The sequence below is a fragment of the Vipera ursinii genome (assembly GCF_947247035.1).
Source record: "Vipera ursinii genome assembly, chromosome: 2".
Taxonomy (NCBI): domain Eukaryota; kingdom Metazoa; phylum Chordata; class Lepidosauria; order Squamata; family Viperidae; genus Vipera; species Vipera ursinii.
The window spans coordinates 106,649,359-106,660,442 of NC_139513.1; the positions used below are offsets into that span (position 1 = coordinate 106,649,359).

General features: G+C 40.9%; 1 protein-coding gene across 1 annotated transcript; it reads right to left on the minus strand.

Moving 5' to 3' along the window:
* Window positions 1-252: 252 nt before the first annotated feature.
* Window positions 253-6,474, minus strand: FABP6 (fatty acid binding protein 6; the record flags this gene model as incomplete). Its single annotated transcript, XM_083356940.1, has 5 exons — window positions 253-403; window positions 1,802-1,891; window positions 5,331-5,506; window positions 6,175-6,296; window positions 6,449-6,474. The coding sequence occupies 5 exons, from the start codon at window positions 6,472-6,474 to the stop codon at window positions 350-352; spliced, it is 468 nt and encodes a 155-aa protein (XP_083213066.1). The 3' UTR covers window positions 253-349.
* Between the last annotated feature and the right edge of the window lie 4,610 nt (window positions 6,475-11,084).

Genomic DNA, 11,084 nt, shown 5'->3' on the forward strand with positions numbered 1-11,084 from the left:
TTGCTTGGTTTTGCCATAGTGTGTGGTGGAAAGCCGGCCACAGTATGATGGTGAAAAATGTTCATTCACTCTTTATCATATGTATTATGGGAAGTTCCACATAACAAAGCCTGAAATCTTGCTCAGCTTTATTAGGAATAGTTAGATAATAATTCAAGATTCCACCAATATGATATACCGTATAGAGGGAAGGGAAAAACCAATAGAGCAGTTACGCATAGGAAGTAAAATATGTCTTTTATTTGTTTGCAAAGGAAATACAAACTTAGAAAAGATTTATCACTTTATATAACTTGGTACATTTTCCAATATGGCTAAGGACTGGATTTTTTCTTCTCCAAGAAACTTCTTATGACAGCTTCTTACTGATTCTCTTGAAGGTTATATCAGCAACTGTAGAAACCTTAAAGAATTAATAAATTTATTAAATAAATTTAAAAAAAAACATTTTGTTGAATCTACAGAGTAATATCTGTATATCTACTGCATATATGCAAGCCACCCTGAGTCACTGAGAGTGAGCAGGGCAGCCACATACATTTTCACAAATGAATAAATCTATATCTAGTAGCATTTTTTCATTCTGACATGTACAGCTGAAGGCTTTCTTCTTCTGCAGCTATTAATGATCTAGAAATTCTGCATTAGCTCTATATGGATGAGCAGGTGAATTAAATCCATCCTCAAGGTGTTTTAGAAAAGCCAGTTTCAAAACTCTCCATTGCTGCACCTTAATTCATACAGGTATCCTTATTTCCTAGAACTTCTGGTTATAAAAAAGGGGATTTGTGGAAATCCAGGCCAAGACTTGATAAAGGGTCTTAAGAAAACTTAAGAAACTCTGGGTAAATCAGCTGTTTTTATCCCCACACATAGCAAACACCTTTTTAAAAAAAATATTTTATTTATTCATATGTTGCATTTTCATATTTTTATTTTCAGCAAGTGATAGACTTCTTTGGCTACACTAGGTACATGGAAGGAGGCTATTAAGTTAAAAAAAATCTGCCTACAAGGCATGAATTTAGCCCTCCTCACTCACCCCTTGTTCTTTGATTTACTGATCCATTTACTGCAACTATAAAGAAAGGTAATGGTTGCCCTTGTCCAGACGTGTCTACTCTAGCCGGTGGTGCTCATCTCCATTTCTAAGCCAAAGGAGAAACATTATCTGAAGACATTTCTGGGTTCATGTGGCCAGCATGACTATACACTGAGGCTCACGAAATGCTGTGAACTTCCCACCAAAGTGCTACCTATTTATCTACTCACATTTGTATCCTCTCAAACTGCTACCTGGGCAGAAGCTGGGGCACATATCAAGAGCTCACCCGGATGTGTGACATCGGGCCTTGTACCGGGGCTGTCAGCTTTCCAACTGATAAGCTCAACGTCTTTAACTGCTGAGCGACCACGACCTCACTGCAAATATATTGAGACAACTGTCTAGAGTTGTGCAATACTCCAGATTTGAACTCAAAAAGGTTCTTCAGCACTAAGGACAAAGAACCAGGGCTTAACTCTAATGCAAAAGAGTTTTTTTTTCCTGAAAAGGGTATGTGGAGAAGGCAGCCAGAATTCTCTGGAAAAGATGCAGCAGCTTTCAGGAGTTGAAGAGAGGTACTCACTTCCCTGCAAAATGGAGGTTTTTTTTAATCTTGGAATCAGCAGTGCTATACAATCCTATTATTGCTCCTTCCAGCAACATTAATATTGAGTTAGTTTTCATATTAATATATTTCTGTCCAGTCTTTTTGACATCACACGTTCCAACCTCAAAGAGTTATTTTCCAAGATTTACCTCAATAAGTTTATCCCCAGCGAGCTCCGCAGTATAATGGTAGTTTGGGAAGTCAGCAATCACTTTGCCATTTTCCTTTCTAAGTATTGCCTGAAACAGATTGGCATGTGTTAGTTGTCATGTTGACTGAAGTTCATTCAATAGCATTTAGATCAAAGACTTCTTGGGCAGGATGAATCTTCCCTGGGACTGAAAATAGCTTTGATCACAAAATATATCTGATAACAACTCTAAACTATAGCTAGAAATAACCTAGTAAGCACTTAGCGCTTGTTCAGGCAGTTGCTGGATCTTATTTTAGCAACCATATTCAGGTACCAAAAACAAAAATACAATCCTAATGCACCATTTAATACGTTAGCAGAGATGAGTGATAGAAGGTTGCTTCTGCTAGCTTAAAATGGGGGGGAGGGTATATTAGCTGAGTATACTAAATAAAATTTAAAGCATGGTCTGACCCTCAAGAAGTTTTTCCATTGATTTTAGGGAGAGAGTCAACCTTGTTTGTTACTCTCATTTGCTGAAACTAAGGAGATTTAAGAAGGGCTGGATTTTTAAATTAATGACGTATTTATTATCTGTTTGTTATATTTATCCAAGCCTACCCTCAAGAGCTAATCTATATACTGAAGCTATATAGAGAACCTCATTTTTTTCCTACAATGTATTATAACTGCTTATGTCCTGGAATATTTGGTCACAAAACAGTTCCTTGGAACTCCAGACCAAGAATTTATAAGAATCTTTATAGCCTTATAAAATGGGTTGAGGAGCAGAGACTGCCCCCAAATCACTAGTTTCTATTACTGAGGATCGACTTGGGTCGACACGTTCCTTCTCCAACACCATACCTCCCGATTTACACTTTCATATTTTTTGGAAAAGACTACAAGTATTTCAGAACAGTGAAATGGTGGTAAATGGAGCAACTTTTCATCTCTCGGTTGCCTCCTTTATAGGAGACATCTGCTACATGAACTGGAACATGAAGAAAAATGAGCAGAGATGCCACTATTCTCTCCACTTGGAAAGCTATCATTTTGGGGGGGGGAACAGAGCCATCCAAAATTAAATGTATGATTCTCATATTTTTGATATACAGTATTTTTTAAGTATGTAGAAATACTGTGTATGTTCAGCCTGTGGTTTTGATATCTGCTTTCTTTCTTACCTTACTGATCTGCTAACTTGGTTTTGACTTATTTAACATTCACATCTGCTACATTTATTCCACTATTAGCGCATTTATATAATAGCAGGAAGCTATTTCCAAGTAATTGGTGTTTTCTAGGTTCTTCCATTGCACTTCTAGATTTATCTAAATTTGTAGATCCTCCATGGTGTTCTATAGCAGGGGTACTCAACCTTGGCAACTTTAAGACTTGTGCACTTCAACTCCCAGAATTCCCCATCCAGCAAAGCTGGCTGAGGAATTCTGGGAGTTGAAGTCCACAAGTCTTAAAGTTGCCAAAGTTGAGGACCCCTGTTCTATAGGTAATGCTAACTTCTGCAATTGGGTAAAAGGTAGGAAGGATATAGATTCAGATAGGATGACTTCAAGAGGCACAAAATAGTTTGTTGGTGATCATTCGAGCATTTCTATTTTCTCAAGATCGTACTGATCCTTTTTTCCCCAAGCAAACTATAAGAAATCAATGATTTCACCCAATGCTGGGCAAAGGTGTGGGAAGTATAACCTTGCTTTCTATACTGATTTTAGCAAACTGTAGGAAGATGTGGAAAGCAATCTCTGCAAGTCATATATTAACCTTCTTGCAAATTATGATTTCTGCTGTAAGAAACAAGCCACATTAAATAAGGAATCGTGGAAAAAGTTGGCCAGTCAAGTTTCCTTCCTCCTAGTTCTCCTGCTCATAATTGGTTTTCTGCTGTCATTAGGGGAAGCACCAATCTTGTTGCCAGCATAGGGAGATCTCTAGCATTACTTTCTGCAACCAGGGATTCTATAGAGGTCATTAGGTAAAAGGTAAAGGTTCCCCCGCACATGCGTGCTAGTCGTTTCCGACTCTAGGGGCCGGTGCTCATCTCCGTTTCAAAGCCGAAGAGCCAGCGCTTGTCCGAGGACGTCTCCGTGGTCATGTGGCCGGCATGACTAGACGCCAAAGGCGCACGGAACGCTGTTACCTTCACACCGTAGTGGTCCCTATTTTTCTACTTGCATTTTTACGTGCTTTCGAACTGCTAGGTTGGCAGAAGCTGGGACGAGTAACAGGCGCTCACTCTGTTACACGGCACTCGGGATTCGACCCGCCAAACTGCCGACCTTCTGATCGACAAGCTCAGCGTCCTAACCCACTGAGCCACCGCGTCCCTATAGAGGTCATTAATTATCCATATCTAAGATGGAACTATGAGCACCCTAATCCAACCAAATGCTATTTTCACTCTTGCTTCCATAGAGCTGTTTGATCACTACTGGAAAGAAAAAAAATACAAATTAATTATACAAACTGGATTGGATTTAATAATAGCCATAACAATCGCTGGCATTGGACCTCCAAAAGTTCAGTTGGTTTCATACAGACTGCACTTATTATAAATAAATCTGGATCCAACCAGTGTGCTAAAGAAACAGAAACACTATTGTACCAAAACTGCAGTACAGTACTCTGAGCCTTTCCCCATTTGCCATAGCGCAAATACAGTATATCCTAGCAACCTCTTTTTTCTGACATGATTTCATGATCTTACCTTCATCTCACCCCAGCCTATTTCTACAGCAACTTAAAGTCATCTATGCCATTCCATAGTTAAAATAGTATTTTTTTTCCTTTAGCCAACAAGCTGGAGCACTTTGCCATGGGTACAATTTAATGCAATTCAAATTTGATGTCACAGTCAAGCAGTGGTGTACTGGAACTGGCACATAAAAACGGATTGTTGCATTTTCTGGAATTTTGCAAGCTGGTTGAGAGCAGAGCTGACCCACAATGCCAATCACCAGTTTGTTGGCTATCAGGGAAGCGGTAAAGGACCCAGTTGTTATACATTTATTGACACATCACTACATTCAGCTGATTCCTGAGAATGAGATTATTGTGGCATTCAGTTATCTGCAGGCATACCCCATCCCTCCAATGCATGGGTACTGGTTTTCCAGGGTCACTTGGCTTTGGACAACCAAATTCACTAATCCCTACTCGAAGAGTACCGTATACCTGTACAGGCTGCCCCATTTCCTGGCACAGTGTCTATGATAAAATATAGATTGGCAGTAAGGGCTGCCAATGTTGTGCTGATATATTTTTCTGCTGTCTGAGGAATGTATGGGTAGCATTTTTATCATGGCCAAGAGAAATAGTCTTCTGTCAGTAGAGTCTGAAGTAATTAGGATGGGTAGATGGGTAAAAAATAAAATTCAAACGTACATGATAGCAAATTTGGAACCCTAACAATTTTTGCTCATGTTTCAAAGTTCATAAACACTTAAGATCAGTACCAGGAACGTCAGGAAACAGGGTTGTCTAAATCTGCAAAATAGAGATCATGGTGCCAACCATTTGCTTACCTTGAATTTTTTGCCTCCTACTGTCTCCATTTCTGATTCCGTGCCAATAACAAACTTATTACTCAAGATATGCCCTCCTGGATAAATCTGGGACCAAGTGAATTCATCATTATTCTGTACTATTTCAGTAATGATTTTGAAATTTCTTCCTTTCTCAATTGCATCATGAGGAAGACCTAAGAGAAAGGGAATAAGAAGCAGTTGTTAATCAACACTGTACCTATTAATTGTTTATCAGGGTCCATAAAAGTGCTGTTGTTTAATTGCTTTCATTTTTCCCTAGAAAGTTAGGGGTTTTTTCCCCTGAATTTACATTTATCTTGAATTCATATTTATAGATAGTAATGAATTGTCACCTTTCCTATATGGGACGTTTGTCCCTAAAAGTATTGCTTTTGGTAGAGCCAACTTGTTATATTTTATGATTATAAATGTATAAAAAAAGCAACTGCCCAATCAGTAGCCACAATACATGTCTGCAGCCTTTCCTGTCTGCTGATGAAACCTTGCTCATAACTTAATCTAATTTATCTGAGAAAGAAGATGGTGCAAGTTTTTGAATTACAAAAATTTGTATTAAAAAAAGCCGTCAGAAAAAATCCTACAGATACTGTGGGATTCTCCACTACTGATGTATATTTTGTCCTCATCCACCACTATGCCCCAAAATACCATACCATTAAAATTTTAAAAGTTTGCACGTTATTTTACTAGAAGACCCTAGATAAAGTTAATGTGAAGATAATGCTTTTCTCTTGAAATGCACAGGGGAAGAACTCCCTGTATCTAGCCAAAGAAATTTATGAAATTTAATTTATGAAAAAGGAAAGATATACATACACACCTATCTGCTTCATAAAGTTGTCATAGTTTTCTTCATTTTCCATTTCATATTTTCCAGTGAAACTCATCTTCTGTAGGAGGGCAGTGAAAAACGTGGCAGAGGAAGTGTTGATGAGGAAGATTCTGACTTGGTCCAGGAATGAAAAGCTCCAGTTTATATACAGCTATCTTAGTTCACTTTACCCACCTGAGCACCCCACAGCTGTCCTCATAAAGTTGTAAAAGGAAGTTAATTATTTTAATGACAGGAGTGCAATTTAGCAAGAATCACTCACCCTGGTGTTATTGACCTTGGGTTCATTCTGATAGGTCTGTACTCAGAAATACTGGAAAGTTCTCCCTGAAATATAGCCTAAGTGATAATTTTTTTATTCACTATTATACTTGTTTAAACAAACCGAAATTATACTTTGGCCAATTATGAGAGAAATTTTACAGTGCCATGTTAATCCTCATCCCTTCTTTTTCTTGTTCAACTGTAATTTTAATTTTATTCACTTATAACATAAAATACGAAAATACAAAAGAAAATAAGGAACATAGGTAGGGGAAAGGAGAAAAGTGAAGTGTGAAGCGGAAGGCAAGAAAAAATGTGTTGACTTCCGACTCCCTCTGTTGCAGTAAAATAAGGCATTAACACTGAACCTCAACTTTTTACATTTCTGTAGTAGTATGAACTAGCCATTTCTATATCAACAAATCAGTCTAAACAGTAAAACCCAAAAATCAAAGTATCATTTTTTCTACCTCAAGCACAAAGTCCAGAAACTGCTCATCCCTTCTTTTTCTTAACCATTTTTTCTGTATCTTTCAAAAACCTTCTAAGGCTAAGCAATCTTTTTTAATTTAGGGGAAAATCTATTTTATCCAGACTAAAAATGTTCTGGAATGTATAGTCTTTGTTTGTGGGGAAAGTGCTCTGACCTGATCATACGTTTTTACATAGTTTGCACCTTGTCCAAACATATTTTTTGTTTAAATGGGAAATAATCATAAATGCATGTAATCTTCTTGTTATGTACTGGACTTTGGGAATATCATGTGCATTGATGGAGAACTAACGGTTCTCCAGCAACCCAGACAGGACATCTCCGGTCCTGCCATAGGTCAACTTTGGGCGGCAAGTATAGCTTCAGTCCGATTGGTTAATACCATAGGGCCTGGCTATATATTGAAGCAGGGTGACTCCAATCTCTCAGTACAGTTTCTGCTTAAATAAAGTATGAGTTTGTCTGTACTCATCTGCATGTTCTCATTCCTGCTCATCAGAGCCCACGACATAATAGTGGCGACGAGGATGGGATCCTGCTTCTCTGCCTGAGGGCTGAAGTCACAAGGGGACGGCATTACTCACTGGAGGGAAGAGGCATCTCCCCCCCCCCTAGCCAGCTAGTAAACTACGCTAGCGGCCGCGTGCTCAGAGGAAGCATTCCCTGAGACTAGAAGCAGGATTCAACAGCAGCGCAGGAATTGAGGAAAAATGCCAAAGATCGGCAAACTCAGAGAATTTGACATTAAACAACCAGAAGATTGGCCATCTTACCTCTCACAGGTAGAAAATTACCTACGAGCTAACCAGATAGCAGAGGAAGGCCTTAAAGCTACGACGTTGCTGTGTGTATGTGGGCCAGCGACTTTCAATCTAGCTGAGAACCTCTTTGCACCAATGCCCATCGAAGCAGTATCTTTTGCGGACCTGAAGAAGAAGCTGACCGGGCATTTCCAGCCAAAAATGTCAGAGATGGCCTGGCAGTTTAAATTTGACAGAGTGCAGCTTCCCAGTGAGACAGCATCCGAGTTTATCATGGGCCTAAAGCAGGCCACACGTCTCTGCAAATTTTCGAATTTAGAGGAGTGCCTGAGAGACCAACTCGTCTGCGGACTGAGAGACAGAACCTTGCAGCAGAGATTATTTGCCAGACCAAATCTCACATTCGCCGAAGCACAAGACGAGGTCATGGCTGACGAAGCAGTCGGAGGTGCAGTACAAACAGTACAGCCCACCGAAGCCCCAAAGACAGAAGATTCTGTCCACCACGAGGTTGCCATTTGCAGTGGAGAATCATCAGAAAAAGAGGGACCCGAAATCAACAAGCTCCAGAGACAGTTAAGTGCGCAAAACCGCGGAAATCAACAAAGAGAGAACAATTACAAGGCAGTTCTCTTACCTAGATGTAAGGGGTGCAGAGGCAACCACTCCTGCGCAAACTGCAGATTCCATTCAGCCACGTGTAGAGCTTGCGGTAGGACCGGGCACATTGCGGTGGTATGCAGAGCTCGCCAGAGACAGGCCACCCAAGCACCAGTCAGAGGAACCAACTAGGAAAGGTACTGGGGCCATGGGTCCAGTCAGTGTGGGGTTCTTCAGGAGCCGGAGAAGCGTTGGTTGCACTGGGGCTCGTCATCCCCTTAAGCCTAAACTTAAGCTCTCAGTAGAGCTATAAGGAATTCCATGCAAAATGGAATTGGACTCCGGCTCGGCGGTCTCAATTGTTTCACACGACACATTCAACCTTGTATGCAGACGCAGCAGACAGTGGGCCACATTAAGATTGTCAGACATTATTTTAACAGATTTTCAGAATGCTCGGGTTAAAGTTAAGGGTGAAGCCACCTTATTGGTGAAATTTAAAGGGTTTTGGGGGCACCTGGATCTCATAGTAGTAGAGGGCCCTAGAACAAGTCTTATAGGACTTGATTGGTTTGAGGCTTTGGGCATTCAAATAACAGGCATTAACCGGACACAGACAGCAGACCTCAAGGCTGTTGAGGTGAGGAATTTGCGGATGTTTTCGAGTCAAAACTAGGAACTTATATTGGGCCACCCATCTCTTTTAAATTAGATCCTAATGTTGTTCTGATAAGAGTCAAACCTCGCAGAGTTCCTTTTGCCTTAAAACATAAAATCGATTCTGAAATTGATAAGTTAGTAGAGCAAGGTGTATTGCAGCCTGTTGATGGGGGGGAGTGGGAAACTCCTATTGTCACCCCACTTAAGCCCAACGGGGAGGTTCACATTTGTGCAGACTACAAATGCACGTTAAATAAAGCCTTAAATCAACATGCATACCCGGTCCTGATAGTCAGCCATATTTTAGCCTCTTTGCAAGGGGGAACCATTTTTGCTAAACTTGATTTAGCGCAGGTGTATCAGCAGCTGCCGGGAGACAAGGTCACAGCCGCAGCTCAAACTATAGTGACTCATAGAGGAGCATTCAAAATCAAATGCTTGCAATTTGGGGTTAGCGTTGCACCGGGCATTTTCCAAGGAATTATGGAGTGCACACTTAAAGGAATTCAGGGTGTCTGTCATTATTTTGATAATGTTCTCATTGCTGGGGAATCCCCAGAAGTATTGGCCAACAGGCTCAGGGCTGTGTTACAAAGGCTACGTGATACGGGCCTCAAGTTAAAGAAAAACAAATTTAGTATTGGGGTTTCTTCAACGGAATTCTTAGGTTTCCGTATCGATGCTAGTGGGATTCACCCCACTGAGTCAAAAGTTAAGGCCATCAAAATGGCTCCTAGCCCAAAGTCAAAAGCAGAGCTGCAAGCATTTTTGGGCCTCCTGAATTTTTATCACACATTTCTACCTCATAAGGCTGAAATAGCTGAGCCCCTCCACAGGTTACTTGATAAAAAAGCCCCTTGGAAGTGGACTGAATCACATGAAAAAAGTTTCCAGGATCTAAAGGCCCTCCTTTCAGAAAAGTCCACTGTAACTCATTACACTGAGTCTAAACCTGTATGTCTTGCATGTGATACATCTCCCTATGGGGTGGGGGCAATCTTAAGCCACATAGAGAAGAATGGGAAACAAGTTCCTATTGCGTTCTATTCTAGAAACTTATCTGCTGTTGAGCGTAATTATGCACAGATCGATAAAGAAGCCTTAGCTATAGTGGCTGGAGTCAAAAACTTTTATGATTATTTATATGGCAGGGATGTCACTGTCTTCACTGATCACAAACCCCATTTGGGCCTATTCACCACAGATAAGCAAACTCCCCACATACTTTCTCCAAGAATGCTGAGATGGTCTATATTTTTGGCTGCATACAAATTTAAGTTAGTTCACAAACCTGGAAAGGAAATGGGCCATGCAGATGGCATCAGCAGATTACCACTGCCACTGATGGATCCTGATCCAGCTCCTGCTGCTAAAATATTGTATATTCAGGATTTACCTGAGTTTCCCCTCCATGCTGGGGATATTGCTGCAGAGACCGCTACAGATATAATTCTGAGCAGAGTATTGTCATGGGTACACACGGGCTGGTTGGAAAAATGTCCGGGCCCTGAGTTCCAAAGTTATTTTGTCAGGAGACATGAATTGTCTGCACATAAGGGCTGCATATTATGGGGCAACAGAGTTATTATTCCCACATCGTTGAGGGACAGAGTCTTACATTCCTTACATGAAGGCCATCCAGGCATTGTACGGATGAAAGCTTTGGCTAGAAGCTACCTTTGGTGGCCTGGCCTGGATAAGGCTGTGGAGGATCAAGTCCATGGTTGCTATACCTGTCAGAGGCCTAGGCCTGAAATGCCTCAGGCCCCAGTTCATAGATGGGAAGAAACACATACCCCCTGGTCTAGGGTTCATATTGGCTATGCTGGGCCCTTCCAAGGACAGCTTTTATGATAGTAGTGGATAGCCACTCAAAATGGCTGGAAGTAGTTCCAGTCCCTAATATGACTACTGCTAGGACCATCCAGGTGCTGAGAAAACTCTTTGCAACACATGGGTTGCCTGATGTTTTGGTTTCTGATAATGGGGCTCAATTCACTGCTGCTGAGTTTCAGGCTTTTCTCAGAGCTAACCTCATCAGACATGCTACGTCTGCCCCATTTCACCCCTCTACGAATGGACAAGCCGAACGCATGGTGAGGACAACAAAGGAGGCACTC